Here is a 16003-nt window from a genome sequence, read left to right on the forward strand (position 1 = left end):
CATGGTCCCCTGCCAGGTCTCTCCTGTTAGACCTATGAGTGCAAACATATGGTATCTGTCCTTCTCTGCCTGACTTATTTCGCTTAGCATGACTCCCTCAAGGTCCATCCACTTTGCTACAAATGGCCATATGTCATTCTTCCTCATTGCCATGTAGTACTCCATTGTGTATATATACACCACATCTTCTTGATCCACTCATCAGGTGATGGACATTTAGGCTCGTTCCATGATTTGGCTATTGTAGTAAGTGCCGCTATGAACACTGGGGTACATGTGCTCCTATGCATCACTTCTTTATCCCCTGGGTAAATCCCTAGCAGTGCTATTGCTGGGTCATAGAGGAGTTCTATCGATAGTTTTTTGAGGAGTCTCCACACTGTTTTCCAGAGAAAATTTAAAAAGGCCGAGCCACCTGTAGTCCACAGCGCAGTCCTGTACACTTAAGACTTCACTGAGAGGGTAACGTCGGGGTGCCTGGGTGCCTCAGTGGGTTAAGCACCCGACTCAGTTTTGGCTCAGGGCAGGATCTCTCTATTTGTGAGAGGGAGCCTGCATTGGGCTCCGTGCTGAGAACACAGAGCTTGCTTGGGATTCTCTCTCTCCCTCTCTTTCTGTCCCTCTGCCACTTGTTCTCTCTCTCTCTCTCAAGATAAATAAATAAACATTTCTTTAATGTTAACTTATTTTGAGAGACCGAGGAGAGACAGAGTGAGTGGGGAGGGGCAAAGGGAGAGGGGGAGACACAGAATCCGAAGGAGGTTCCAGGCTCTGAGCTGTCAGCACAGAGCCCGACGCGGGGCTTGAACTCACAGACTGCGAGATCATGACCTGAGCCGAAATCGGATGCTTAACTGACTAAGCTGAGCCACCTGAGGTGCCCTTAAATAAGCACTTTTTAAAAAAGGGTAACACCATATTAACCATTCTTTCTGTAATGATATAAAATAAAAAATTTAAAAAGACTGAACAGACCTGAGTCAGTGCCCCTGTGCTGTTAAGTACACCATGTTCAGTGCTTCCCACTGTCCCCATTCTACAGACTTGGAAAGCAAGGCCCACAGAGGGTCCAAGGCTTGACCAAATCTGAATGCTTTGGACACCTTGCGGCCTTCAAAGCACCCTGTGATGTTTGGAACGTGATCCCCAAATACCATCTGCCAACCCACACTCATCCCCAGCTCCTCCCCCCATCCGCCTAAGCCCCCTCACCAGCCGCCTTGGCACTCTTTGCTGCCATCTTGTTGGACACGGTGACCGAGATCTTGGACGTGCTGGTGTCCGGCCGCCTCGGGGGAGTGCTGGGTGGGGAGTCGCGGTTCAGGCTGTTGGCGATCATTCGAGAGGCAGCTGTGGGGAGGAGAGGGGAGAGCCCCGTCGTGCCTGGGATGGAGGCCAGGACGCAGAAGGCAAGCCATGGGACTGCGTGGGGAAAGGAAAGCCGGGGTCCCCCATAGCGGCATTGCCATGATGGGGATGCTTGGGCGTGGGCCAGTCTAAACGGGAGCTAGCCCGCTCCTGGCTGCCTAGGGGTCCCTCATGAGGGTCTAGACCAGACGGGTTCCTGTCACTCTTCACCCAACAGTTACCCAGCCCTCTCCTGGCTCTACCTCAGCCCAGCTGGTCTGGGGATCTTCTCCCCCAGAAGTGTGCACCTCCTCACAGCACAGGCTGTTCCCTTGGCCTGGCATGCAGTTCCCTGAGTACCAACGGGCCCGCTCTGGCTCGTCACTCGGGTCTCCTCTCGGATAGCACCTCCTTAGAGCAAGCTTCCTGGACCTCTCCGCCCACCTCTACCACCCTGACCCTACACTAGGCTTGCGTTTTCTTCGTAGCCCTAATTGCTGCTTGACGTCAAATTACACGTATGTGCTTGCCGGTGGACTCTCCCACGAGCACCCGAGCCCGTGAGGGCAGCGCCCGTTTCCTTCTGCACCCCCAGCGCCACGGCAGTTTCTGGCGCTCCACACATCCTCGCGGATCATCTACTGGAAAAGATGAACACTAGCACTGAGAATCCCGAAGTCCCCACCAGACAGATCCACTGCAAGCCAGTTTTACAGACAAGGAAAGGGGGACTCCAGGGGGGTCACTCAGCCAGGTCCCTAGGCCGTGGTGGGTCCAGCTGCAGTTGGGCCGAGGGGAGACGAGCCGTAACCTCCCTCTGGGGATGGAGGATGGGGGCAAGGGCAGGCTCTGGCAGCCCCTGTCTTCTGTGGAGCGGAAGGAGGGATTCCAGGGTGTGCGGTGGGAGCTACAGCAAGTTCTAGAGGGCCGATCCCAGCATGGGAAGGACACGGGTCTTGTCTTCGGTACAGCTGGTTTTAGGACACAGGTTTCAAAAGCTCTTGGGGGCAGCCCTGCAGGGGAGGGAGGGGGTCTCCTACGGCCCCTGCTTGTACCACAGTCCCAGTAATCCCCAGCCCCACCACCAAGGGCTTTCAGATTTTGGTATTCTACCCTACCTGCCCCCCAAAAGTCTTTTCTTTTTCTGCTATGTGCTCTCTCTCAAAACCTGCTCGAGTCCACCGTGATGGTTCTCAATACGTTATCACAATTATATATTGCTTGGTTGGCTTTTTAAATTATAGCCATACCATATAGAAAAATACACCGAACCCAGAGACCACTTCACAACAAGAGAACTCCCACACACCCACCACCCAGGTCAAGAACTGGAGCCTTACTGGCACCCAGAAGTCGGGGGATTGGCCCTTCCCAATCAGACCTCCTCCCTGCCCCCCCCCAGCAAGAAGTGGTCGGTTCTCAGCCCTGCTCGCCCCCCCGGTAATGCCCGGTCTCTACCCCTCCACAAGCTCCCCCAGGACGTTTCTTCACACGGCTCTGAGGCCGGGGAGGGGCGGCTTTCTGGCCAGCTGTAAGCCACCTGCCGGCACAGAGTCTGGCCGGGGTGCCCAGGGTGTTCTGCTATGAAGGGGAAGCTGTTGAGAGGCAGTGCCCCCAGGGTGGGTGGGGAGAGAGGTCTTTCTCCAAAGGAATAAGGCGTATGACGCTTCATCACGACAGGTAAGCACCATTTGGGTAGAAGAAAGACAACTCTATCTTTGCCCTAAGGAACCTGAACTGTAGTCAGATGTCACACACACACAGACACAGACACACAGATCCAAAGGTATGTGTTATAGAGTGTATAGAAGTGAGTGTACCAGGAACGCTGTTCTGGTACATTCTTCCCCACCCCTTTCCTTCTTTGCCAGTTTCCTCTGCTCCTAATTGCCTATTTTCTCCACGAGGATTTTCGTTAGTTTAAAATTTTTTTAATTTGTTTTCCAATAAACCCTTCAAAAGGGTATGAAAATAACATACTCTCTAACACCATTTATGCACAACTTGAAAGACTAGCAAAAAGACTAACAAAACTAGATCATCAATGCGGTTAGAAATCAGGGTAATAAGGGGCGCCTGGGTGGCTCAGTCGGTTAAGCGTCCGGCTTCCGCTCAGGTCATGATCTCACAGTTCATGGGTTCGAGCCCTTTGTCAGGCTCTGTGCTGACAGCTAGCTGACAGCTAGCTCAGAGCCTGGAGCCTGCTTCAGATTCTGTATCTCCTTCCCTCTCTGACCCTCCCCTGCTTACACTGTCTCTCAAAAATAAATAAAAAATATTTTTTAAAAAATTAAAAAAAAAAATCAGGGTAATAAGGAGTGCCCTGGTGGCTCAGTAGGTTAAGTGTCCAGCTCTTGGTTTTGGCTCAGGTTATGATCTCACAGTTTCGTTGGTTCGGGCCCTGTGTCAGGCTCTGCGCTGGCATGCGTAGCCTGCTTGGGATTCTCTCTCTCCCTCTCTCTCTGCCCCTCCCTCACTCATGCTGTCTCTGTCTCTCTCAAAATAAATAAATAAACTTAAAAAAAAATAGAAATCAGGGTCATGGGTACCCTGGAGAAGGGGCAGGACTGCTGGTCACATTTCTGTTTCTGGATTTGGATGACGTGAGGGTCGCACTTGGGAAAAGTGATTCGGCTGTCCCTTTACAACTGGCACCCTTTCCTGTGTAAGTCGGGAAGACCATTGCAGAAAAGAACACCAATTTCCTCAACCTCCCTCCGTCCATGCCTCTGGGTAGACACTGCCCACACTGCTTCCGCACTCAGCCGTGTGACTGGCTTTGGCCAATGGGACAAGAGCAAGCGTCATACAGGCAGAAGCTTAAGAGGCGCCTTGCCCACTGGGGTCGGCCCTCTTATGCTGTTCCGGGGCGCCCTGCAGTCAGCACTGTGTGGACGAGCTGGAGCTAGCCTGCCGTAAAATGAGAGCCATGTGGCCCAGTCACCTCTGTTGGCCCAGGTGACATCAAGCCAACCCACAAGACGTGTCAGTGAGGCCGTCCTGGAGGGCCCAGCCTCGACCATACCGCCAGGTGACCTCTGAGAGGAGCTGAGCTGACCCGAAGCAGAAGTGACCAGCCTCGTCACAAAATCACGAGAAACAAAAGTTTGTGTTTTAAGCCAGTTTGGGGTTTGGTGAGCTCATATGCACATTAACTTTCTAATGTTTATTTTCCTTTAAAAAGGTATCATACTGCTGGAAAAACAAACGTGTAAACACCATGCTCACCATTCACAGATTCCATATTTGCAAATCCGCCTATTCACGATCATTGATCTGTAACCCCAAAACCAAAACTCATGGTGCTTTTGCGGCCATTCACAGCCATGCGCTGAATGGGGAAAACACTCGAGTCACTCCAGGGGCGCCTGGGGGGCTCAGTCGGTTGAGCGTCCAACTTCGGCTCAGGTCATGATCTTGCGGTGTGTGAGTTCAAGCCCCGCGTCGGGCTCTGTGCTGACAGCTCAGAGCCTGGGGTCTGCTTCTGATTCTGTGTGTCCCTCTCTCTCTGTCTCTCCCCTGACCGTGATCTGTCTCTCTCTGTCTCTCAAAAATAAATAAATGTTAAAATAAAAAAATTAAACACTCGAGTCACCCCAACACGCACCCCAACTGAAGTCAAACACGGGGACTCCCTGCCTCCAGCTCTCACAGAAATATACAGAAAATCAGGTCTGTATTATCAGCTGACAAAAATGTTGTGACGAAAGGCTTCCAGGATCCTAACTTCTGTATTTCCTCCAGGAGCAGAGACTCGCTATTGGCTAATTCAGTGTTCGCTGCGACCTGACGGAGCAGAACTACCACCTGTGAAAATCGACTGGACGTAGGGCCACTCACCACCCAGGCCATTATTTTCCTAAGACAACCTCAGATGGCTTTGCTTCACCCCTGCAGATTCCTGGTGTGTCCCCTTTCCAGCTGAAGCGTATGATTGAGGGAAAGGAACCCTGGGTAGGTGGGGGCTCACCGCTAGAGGTGCCTCGGCGAATCTCGCCCAGGAGGGGGTTGGGGCTGCAGGGCACTGACTCGGTGGCAGCTTTGCACATGTCCTGTAAAAATATAAATAAATAAAATAATGGGACAACTGGGTGGCTCAGTCAGCTATGCATTGGACTTCAGCTCAGGTTATGATCTCACGATTCATGGGTCCAGCCCCATGTCGGGCTCTGTGCTTGACTTCTTGGAGCCTGGAGCCTGCTTTGGATTCTGTGTCTCCCTCTCTCTCTCTGCCCCTCCCCCACCTACGCTCTGTCTTTCTGTCTCTGTCTCTCTCTCTCAAAAAATAAACATTGGGGCACCTGGGTGGCTCAGTCGGTTAAGCGACCGAATTCATTTCAGCTCAGGTCTCATGGTTCGTGGGTTCAAGATCCACATCAGGCTCTGGTCTGACAGCTAGCTCAGAGCTTGGAGTCTGTCTTCAGATTCTGTGTCTCCCTTGCTCTCTGACCCTCCCCTGCTCACTATGTCTCTCTCTTGTCTCTCAAAAATAAATTAAAAAATATTTTTAATGTATAAAGGATGGAGACAGCACCTGGCGGGCTACAGTAAGCGCTCAGTCAATGTCAGCTATCAAAACTCAACAAGCTCACGGGACGCCTGGGGGCTCAATCGGTTAAGCATCTGACTTCGGCTCAGGTCATGATCTCACGATTTGTAGGTTCAAGCCTCACATCAGGCTCTGTGCTGACAGCTCGAAGCCTGGAGCCTGCTTTAGCTTGTGTCTCCCTCTGTGCCCCTCCCCTGCTCTCAAAACTAAAATTAACATAAAAAATTTTTTTTAAAGAAGAAAACAAAGAACTCAACAAGCTCTTCATTCCTGGGTGCCACATATGCTACCTGGTAGGTGGCGACAGCTACACTATGTAGCAGTGGTGTGTGAAAAGCCTGTTTCAGAAGATTCAGGGAGGTAAAGATCACTAGTCTAGGGTCACCGTAAGTGGAGAGGCCAAGACTGGAACAGCCAAGTCAGCAACTGGGTTCTACGTGGGGAGCTCCTGTCCCGGGGACAGACAAGAATCCTGTAAATGAGGATTATTATCACAAGGAAGATGAGCACTAGTAATGGTAACAGAGAGCCTTTACTGAGGCCCTACTATTTACACTGTCCCAGAGCTTTATTTAATTTAATACAACTACTTTGCAAGATAGGTCTGCCTATCTGCATTCTACAAATGGAGAGAGAGGGGCGCCTGGGTGGCTCAGTCGGTTAGGTTTCCGACCGAGGCTCAGGTCATGATCTCGCAGTCCATGAGTTGGAGCCCCACACTGGGCTCTCCACTGTGAGCTCAGAGCTGGCTTCGGGTCCTCTGTCCCCCTTTCTCACTGCCCTTCCCCATGCGCGCACGCTCGCTCGCTCTCTCAAAAATAAACATTTATTTTTAATGTTACAAATGGAGAAAGAAAGGCTCAGAGAGTTTAGGCGATATGCCCGGCATCACACAACAAACGGTGCGGCCAGCCTCGGAACTCGGGCCACCGCACCGTACCCCTGGGGGACCCAGGGGCGGGCCACGACACCCACCTGGCGGTGCACCACCTTGGCATGCTTGAGGATGGCGATGATGTCGCCCACCACGGTCACGCCCAGCTCATTCATGATCTCCTTGTTGAGGTCCAGCAGCATGCTCTTCTGGATCCTGCAGGGGAGCGTGAGTGCTGAGGCCACCAGCAAGCCAGGATGGAAGGGCCGGCAGCCAGCTCCCGTCCCCCCTCCACCCTTCCCCACCTCCCCCCAGGGTCAGCTCCCCTCGGGCCCCCTTACCTATTATCCACAAACATCACGGCGTAATTGACAGCAGGCCCGGGAGGAATGCCGGCTTCCTTAAAGAACTGGATCCACTCGGAAGTGGCTGGGGGGGTGCACAGGGCTCATTATTCCCACTGTCCTCTCCGGACCAGAGCAGCCACAACAGCAGCGGCTCCCACAAATTAAATATTTGCTGCCACACGGACAGTGGAACTAAGCCCGTCACAGCCCTGAGCTGAGCGGCCTTCGGACGCCCACAGGTTGCCAATGAGGACACTGAGGCAGGGCGAAGTTAGGCAGCTGGCCTCAGGCGACACAGCGAACAGGAAGCTCAGTTCCCGGCCCCCCGTGCACCTCCCTCCTTACGGCTCTGCCCTGTGCCCAGATGTGACCCACGGTGGCCGTCCCCACACTGGGCCAGTGCCCGATTCAGGGAGCTGGGACAGTGTTCTCCACCCTGGTCCCCACCCACAGGCCCTGTTCCGGAGGGTGACGGGATCCACAGTGAAAGGGAAGAGGGGCACAGAGCCGGCCTGGGAGCATCAGCAAAGCCCTCTCCTCACCACAGAAGCAACAAATAGAGGCTTTGGAGCTTGGGTTAAAATGCTGGCTCTGCCACTTCCAGGCCAAGGGACAACGGGAGGTTAACACTGGGTGTCTCAGTTTCCTCATCTGCAAATTTACGGTAATACACTCAGTAAGTATTTACTGAGGACTCGGCACAGGCCAGGTCCCGTTCCAGCCACTGGGAATGCCGCAAGGCATGGGCCCACATCCCGTCCCTCACCAAGCTCGCGTTCTAGTGACAGCACCAACATCCTCGGATCACTATGCGGACTCAATGAGAAAGTCCACCTAGAGGACCTTGAATGACACAAGGCCCAGGGGACAACCGCAATTCATAGTAGCTTCTCCTATTATTATTATTATTCTGCCCACCACCATCCAGACCAAAGCCAAGACCAGGGAGACACCCACTCATGAAGGTTTATTGTCTAACTTCTTTGTTGGCCTCTTGGGTATGACCTTCAAACTATGTGTGGCAGATGTGTGTTAGATAAAAGCACTAATTCCAAAAACTTTTCAAATTAACACTTCTGAAACTAGGATCTGCCTCACAATCAACGGTGTGCCCTGGTTTTAACTGGTGAAACTTTCTTTTTTTCATGGTATACAGCACGACACCCCAAAATCCATGCTGTGTTAGATGAGAAGTTTGCTACTGCTCTGCCCATTTTGCTCTGAGACAACTAAGTGGGGAAAGAGATTCTGGTCTAGGTGGCCGTCCGGGGCTTGGGCCCAGGCCCAGGGACCACCCCTCTCCCAGGGAGGCCCCTGCCCACCTGGCCACAGGCCCATCTCCCCAGGATTGAGGCAGGGGAGGAGCTCATGCCCTCAGGACTTCCTCCACCAGCCCAGAGAAGGGGGGACTTTTCCTGCCTTGCACAGACCCCATCCACCTGCCCAGGCATGGGGCCCCGGGTTCTATTAGTCAAAAGCAGGCAACTCTGTCAAAATATCAAAAGGCACCACATAATGATTCCGTTTATATGAAATGGCCAGAGCCGGTAAACATCTACAGAGATCTACAGAGACAGGAAGTAGATTAGTAGTTGCGAGAGGCTGGTGGGGAAGAGAGAGTCACTAACTATCAGTTAATGGAATGGGGGTCTGAGAGGAGTGATGAAAGATTTTGAAATTGATTGTGATAATGGTTGTAAAAGTCTGTGAATAAAAACCACTGAGGGGCAGCCTGGGTGGCTCAGTCGGTTAAACACCTGACTCTTGATCTCAGCTCAAGCCTTAATCTCAGGGTCATGAGTTCAAGCCCTGTGTTGGGCTCCAGGCTAGGTGTGACGCTTACTTAAAAACAAAACACCAAAGGGGCACCTGGGTGGCTCAGTCAGTTAAGCGAAGGACTTTGGCTCAGGTCATGATCTCACAGTTCATGGGTTCGAGCCCTGCGTCGGGCCCTGTGCTGACAGCTCAGAGGCTAGAGCCTGCTTCAGATTCTGTGTCTGCCTCTCTCTCTCTGACCCTCCCCTGCTCATGCTGCCTCTCTTCTCTCTCTCAAAAATAAAAAAAGCAAAAAAACAAAACAAAACAAACCACTGAACTGTATACTTTAAATAGGTGAACTATATAAAATATGAATTATATCTTAATTAAGCTTTTATAAGGAGGGGGGACCTGAGTGGCTCAGTCAGTTAAGCGTCTGTCTCATGAATTTGGCTCAGGTCATGATTCCAGAGTTGTGGGATCGAGCTTTGTGTCAGGCTCTGTGCTGAGTGTGGAGCTTACTTAATAGTCTTTCTGTCCCTCTCCCCTGCTCATGCTCTTTCTAAAATTAATTTTTAAAAAACCATTTAATGTTTATTCATTTTTGAGAGACAGAGACAGAGCATTAGCAGGGGAGGGGCAGAGAGAGAGGGAGACAGAATCTGAAGCAGGCTCCAGGCTCCCAGCTGTCAGCACAGAGCCCGACGCGGCGCTCAAACTCACCACTTCATGAGATCCTGACCTGAGCCAAAGTCAGATGCTTAACTGACTGAACCACCCAGGCACCCCTTCTTCTGAAATTAATTTTTTAAAAATCTTAAACTGTTACTAAGGAGGAAAAAGGTGCCATATAGTTTGGGGGTAGCTAACTGAAGCAAAGTCAAGGAACTGTCAGTGTCCCCACATGGGGTCCTCACCATCATTTCATGTCCTGCCAAAGAGGAAAATATGCTGCCAATCCAACGGTCATAAGCACCCCCATTTCCAAAATATTAAAGACAGGCAACAGCATGGGTCAGGAACTCAGTGAGGCACGGCGTGCTGCACACACCTGGAGATGCTCACTAGAACATTCGCGGCAGCCTGTGTAACAGCCCCAAGCCAGGAACGAGGCAGTCGCCACCGGCAGAGGCCATGGGACAAGTGGCGGCCGCTCACGCAGCAAATGCCACATGGCAGCGCAGAGAAGAGAACCACGGCCACACAACGCAACAGAGGTGACGCTCGGGTGTTGTGCGGTGCAAAAGAAGACACACGCAAGGGAACACAAGGCCTGATTTCCTTTGCCCAAGTTCAAAACCAAGGTCTACAGAATAGGAATATTCTCGTGGGTGGTACGACCATAAATGGCAAGGAGAGAGGATCATGAAGATAAGATAATGGTTTATTCCATCAGGAGGAGGGAAGGGGTGTGCTGGGTGGGCTCTGGGGAGCCTGGCAATATCGGATCTCTTGGCCTGGATGGTTCGTTTTTGAAACTTCTGTACTGAACTAGACCATACGCACATATGAAAGTCCACATAAGTCAATGATTTTCACAAAACAACACATGCTTTGTAGACCAGCACCCAGACCAAGAAAGAAAACATTTCCAGGGGCACCTGGGTGGCTCAGTCGGTTAAGCGTCCAACTTCGGCTCAGGTCATGATCTCACGGTTCGTAGGTTCGAGCCCCATGTTGGGCTCTGTGCTGACTGCTCAGAGCCTGGAGCCTGTCTTTGGATTCTGTGTCTCCCTCCCCTTTCTTTCTGCCCCTCCCCTGCTCACAATGTCTCTCTCTCTCTCAAAAATAAATAAAACATTTTAAAAAAAACTTTAAAATAAAGAAAACACTTCCAGCACCCCAGAAGCCACGGCCACGCCCACCCATCCCTCTGTAGTGACATCTCTCCATTTCTTGAATGCAACCACCACCTTCTAAGAGCATAGATTGGCCTGGCCTGTTTCTGTGCTTTACGTAAACGGAATCATGCAGGATGTTTTCCGATGTTTGCTTCTTAATTGCTCTTCTGATGTTTTATGTACGTTCCTAGATGTAGAAATCTTGAAAATGTGCAAAGCTGCCAGGTGACCCCTGTGCTCTGGGATTCCCAAAACACGGGGCTTAAAGAGAATCTGGAGACACAACTCGTGGGAATGATTACGACTAACGTTTGTCAGGAAGCATGCCCAAGATCTGACAGCCAATAAGCTTTCTACTCCTTACAGAACCCCAGGACCTATGGAACTGGTAGTTTCTCTGATTTACAGGTAAGAAAACCCGGCGCTGCTGGACTTCATGACCCAAGTTCCTTAAGGCTAGACCATGCTGTGCAGGGGCCAACGCGCAGACTGGATAGGCCTGAGGCAGGCCCCAGCCCCGCCTACGCACTCCTCAGGGTGCAGCTGTTCCTGCCAGTGACCGGCAGGCCCTCCCCCACCCCGTCTCCCCTCACCAAGGTCATACCTCACAAAGGGCAGAGGGAAGAGGGAGCCCGGAGAAAAGGCCGCAGACTCACCCATAGTCACTGAGACCATTGTCTCCCTGGCCCTGGTGCTGCTCCCGGGAGCCTGGAAAAGAGAGCGAGGGGAAAGGGCCCATGAGTCGCTGTGGGCTGTGAGCGTGCGTCCCTCCCGCATGGCTGGTCGGTCTGCCTGCCAGAGGGCGCGTTCCTGGGCTGGGGGCTCACGGCCCAGGAATAGCCTGGGACAGCTGGCAGGAAGTCAGCCGGGGACAGAGCTGCCACCACAGCGATCACTGCGGCCTGGGACGAGGCCCAGGGACGGCACATGTCCGCAGCTCCATCCCCACACACCTCACAAGTCTCCAGCTAGAATGAGAGAGTGACAGGTGGGGGTGGGGGGAGACCTTAACCATAAACACCCACTAGTCAGGGGCGCCTGGGAGGCTCAGTCGGTTAAGCATCCGCCTTCGGCTCAGGTCATGATCTCACGGTTCATGGGTTCGAGCCCCGCATCAGGCTCTGTGCTGACAGCTAGCTCAGAGCCGGGAGCCTGCTTCAGATTCTGTATCTCTCTCTCTCTCTGACCCTCCCCTGCTTGTGCTGTCTCTGTCTCTCAAAAATAAATATAAAACATTAAAAAAAAATACCCACTAGTCAGCCATTCCCAAACTGCTTACAGACGACCTACTGGGAGTGCGGCACTATTCTAGGAGGTAAGGATATAGAGGGGAACAAAGACACAGAGCGTGACATCTAGATGGAGACAGGGGAGAGGGGAAGAAAGGCAGAGAAGTAGACAAGCAAAACAGATCAGGGCACAGTGAGTCAGAAAGCCTTTGGTGTCCTGGTGAAAACCGGGTGGACTAGGAAGGGCAGGGCTACTGCGGTCCTAACTGGGGCGAACAGAGGAGCCAGCTCTAGGGTGACATTCAGAGACCCGAAGGAGGCGGAGGAACAAGTCGTGCAATTTTACATTGGGAGAGTGTTCCCGGAGAAGGGACAGCAAGTTCAGTGCCCTGAAGCAGGAGCCCATCGGGCAGGTGAGAGGGACAGAAGGGAGCCGGTGAAACCTCTGCACCTCTGCAGTGAAGGGAGAGCCAGAGGGCCAAGGAGGAGTGGAGGGGGAGCGCAGGAGGGGGAGCGCAGGAGGGGGGCGGCGGGAGGAGCTGAGGGCAGACAGGTGGGGCACCGCCTCACCAGGGGCCTTGGAGGAGAAATGGAAAACCAGCGTCCACTTAGGTAAGATCAGCTGTTTAAAGACAGATCAGCACCACGGAGGAGGCTTTCCCCTGAACGCTGAGAGCGGGACGAAAGGAAACCGAAGGGTAAACTTCCTGTCTGAAGGTTCTGCGCTATGGGTCTCCGGGTGGGTCTCCGGGACCACTCGTCCCACGCTGCCCCACGCTGCCAGGGCCCGAACTCCCACTCAGCCCTCCTGCCCTTCTCCATCGGCCCTGCCCTCTCCTCCAGCGCCTCTGCCCTCTTCTACCCTCTGGATCTGATCTTTCGCCCTCACCCCTCCTCTGCCTCCTACACACTCTGCCCCCCACCCATTCTGATGGTACAGGGGAGACAGCAGAAGACTAAGGGCCCTGGAACCAGACTGCGGGGTCCGAATCGGGCTTGACCACTTGCTGGCTGTGTGGTCTTAGCAGTCTAGAAGAGGGGCTGTTCTCATCTCACACAGATCCCGCCTTCGCCTTTCCTCGAACACCCAAGGGCCTCGCCTGCCCACCCAGCCACCCCCATCCCAGTTTTCCCACGGCTGGTCACCTGAGCCCGGGCTGCTTTCTTATCCTGTCCTCCTGACAAGCTCTCCCACACTCTGCCTGTGTGTCGCCCGCTCTGTGATGCTCTCCGGAAGCTGCCAGATGTGAGACTAGGGTTCTTCCTAACCCGCTGCAGCTTCGGTTACCTGTCTTGTTGATGAACGTGACCACCGACACCACTCTGCCCTGTACTTGACTCCTGAGATCTACTTTCCCTTCTGGATTTTGCCACTGGCCAAAGACAGCCAGCATCTCTCAAAGAGGGGCTTCGATACGTCAGACAGGAAAACATCTCGCGGACTGAGCACAGACTCTGCGCCACGACCAGGGGGCCAGGCACCACGCTGACACCCCACAACCGCCTCACCAGTGAGGACTATTATCAGCCCCGTTTTAATCGACGAGAAAACCCAACTCATTGAGGTACAGTCATTTACCAAATGCCACATCTAGCAAGTGACTTTACTGGGATTCGAAAACAAGTTCTCCCGGATTCCAGTGCCCGTTCGGTAGCTCTTGTTGAATGTTTATGCGCCAGGCATGGAGTACACACAGCTCAGTGTCTCCCAACAACCATCTGGGGAAGAAAGTTAAAATGATCCCCACGTTTGTTTGTTTGAATGTTTTTTATTTTTGAGAGAGAGAGAGCGCGCATGCATGCAAGCAGGGGAGGGGCAGGGGGGGAGAGAATCCCAAGCAGGCTCCACACCGGCAGCACAGAGCCCGACATAGGGCTCGAACCCATGAATCATGAGATCTTGACCTGAGCTGAAATCCGGAGCCAACACTTAATGGACTGAGCCACCTAGGCGCCTCTAAGATGGTCCCCGTGTTACAAATGAGAGTGGCAGGTCCGCAATCACTAAGCAAGTAACTATAGGCCAGGACTTGAACCCAAGTCAGTCCGATGACTACGAGTTAACACTGGTTGAGGGATGACTACAAGCCAGGTGCCCTGCTCAGTCCTGGCAAGGTTTCAGTTCATGCTTACCAGAAGCCTTTGGGTACCGGTATCCTCTCCCTACAGCTGCAGAAGTCACCTGCTGGACCCAAGAGCCTCTCTCCTTCATTAAAAGCCCATCTCCAGCACTTTCTGAACAGGGAAAATGGGAACGTTAATAATAATAGAAAATGACAATTCCCCAAACTCAAGAAATTACCATGTATCCGACTCCCTTGCTAAGCTCTTTTTTCAAAGGCTTGGACCTAAATCCTTTTACCACTTCTGAACCCTGATCCTGGGGCAAGTGGCTGAACCTTTCTGGTTCTCATTTCCCTCAACTCTAAACCGAGAATAGGGGAACCTGGGTGGCTCAGTCAGTTAAGCGTCCGACTTCAGCTCAGGTCATGATCTTGTGGTGCGTGGGTTCGATCCCCGCTTTGGGCTCTGTGCCGACAGCTCAGAGCCTGGAGCCTGCTTCGGATTCTGTGTCTCCCTCTCTCTCCTCTCTCTCTGTCCCTCCCCTGTTCATGCTCTGTCTCTCAAAAATAAATAAATCCAAAAAATAAAAATAAAAAAAACCAAGACTGATAGGAGTATCTATTCTCACAGTGGCTACAGGGATGAAGCTGGTTCATAAACACCAAGTGCTTACAACAATGCTTGGCAGGAGATAAGTGCTATGTACATATGCATTAAACAAACCTTCGATGAGGTAGAGAAAGGGCAGGACAGTCACTGACTGTCTGTCACATGCCAAATGCCAGGGAATAACTGTGTAACTTAATAGGGTCCATGGCACCATGGAATCACAAAAGCACTTTCCAATTTTTTCAACATCTGTCTACAATTTAACAGACTATTCTGCTTCCATTGCATTTCAGGTTAGGTTTTCCTTCTTTCCACAGCCAGCAATGCCGGTTTTCCATTAGTACAGCAATACAAAATGTCCTTCTCAAACTAACTGACTGGAGGGAAATGCATCAGTCATTTTAAGGAAAAAGAAAGACCTAAATCCAGGAGATCCGGCAAAACAAATAGAAAGTGGCAGGATGTCGATTTGCCCCATTCCAGGTTCCAAGCTTTTTCCTGCTGTCTCTGAGCTTCCTCCAACCCTTTACCCCCTTGGAAGTCCCAGCTACACCAGTAACTCTCAGAATCATGATTATCATGGTCCCAATACATTGAGTTCTTACTCAATACGGTACAAAGCCCTGGGCATTCTCACAACGACTCTATGATATAGGTACCATTAGCCCTCATTCTGCAGATGAGAAAAATGAGGTTCAGAGAGGTGAACGCACAGGCTGACTGCCACAAAGCTGGGCTGGGACGTGAACCGAAATCTGCCGGCCTCCAATCTCACGCCCCCACACCCAGATCTTCCATGCCAAGCGCAAACATTTTCATCAGTACAGTACTAAGAATAATAGTGTAGTAGGAAGTGTGCAGTGTGCCGGGCGCTGAACTAGGGCCTCCAACATGCAGGAGCTGAGCTCTCGCTCCAACCCAGAGGAAGGATGCTATGCCAGATCCTGGCCCCCATTCTACAGAGGAGGAAACTGAGGTTCAGAGAAAGAAGTCGCTTGTCTGGGCCGCAGAGCGACGCCGAGAATGACTCCAGAGCCAGGACGCCATCCATCCCCTCCGCATCCGGCCCAGTCCCACCGCCCGTGGCCCGCGCCTCACCTGACCCTCCGCGCCCGCGCCCACTCGTGCAGCCCGCCCTCCTTCCCTCCCCGGCGGCGCCAAACGTCAGACCCTCCTCCTTCGCCCCGGCTGCCCGCCCCGGAAGCACCGCCTCCGCCACCGGAAGCCGGACCAACCGCCCGTGGCCGCTCTAGCCCGCTGGGCCGCCACCAGCGAGAGTGCGGCCGCAGACGTCACGTGACCCCCCGCTCGGTCTCCCAGGTGCTTCCCTCCGCCCCGCGCTAGCGAGGAGCGCAGCCAATGAGAAAGGCGCAAGCCTAGCCCCC

General features: G+C 52.7%; 1 protein-coding gene across 8 annotated transcripts in view; it reads right to left on the reverse strand.

The window, feature by feature from the left end:
* Positions 1–15788, reverse strand: part of C16H19orf47 (chromosome 16 C19orf47 homolog) — a 36443-nt gene extending 20655 nt beyond the window's left edge. For 5 of the 8 annotated variants that reach the window (XM_029926300.1, XM_029926304.1, XM_029926303.1 and 2 more), the window contains exons 1-8: positions 15717–15788; positions 14079–14180; positions 13525–13664; positions 11373–11424; positions 7112–7199; positions 6872–6986; positions 5318–5399; positions 1213–1350 (exon numbers count right to left, since the gene is read on the reverse strand). In XM_029926300.1, coding sequence (XP_029782160.1) covers positions 1213–1350; positions 5318–5399; positions 6872–6986; positions 7112–7199; positions 11373–11424; positions 13525–13536 — 487 coding nt within the window. In that variant the 5' untranslated portion in view covers positions 13537–13664; positions 14079–14180; positions 15717–15788. Of the gene's footprint in view, positions 1–1212; positions 1351–5317; positions 5400–6871; positions 6987–7111; positions 7200–11320; positions 11425–13524; positions 13665–14078; positions 14181–15716 lie in introns of those variants that run through there. The other 3 variants (XM_029926301.1, XM_029926302.1, XM_029926305.1) reach the window with 3 other exon arrangements.
* Between the last annotated feature and the right edge of the window lie 215 nt (positions 15789–16003).

Source organism: Suricata suricatta, chromosome 16 (genome assembly GCF_006229205.1).
Source record: "Suricata suricatta isolate VVHF042 chromosome 16, meerkat_22Aug2017_6uvM2_HiC, whole genome shotgun sequence".
NCBI classification, from domain to species: domain Eukaryota; kingdom Metazoa; phylum Chordata; class Mammalia; order Carnivora; family Herpestidae; genus Suricata; species Suricata suricatta.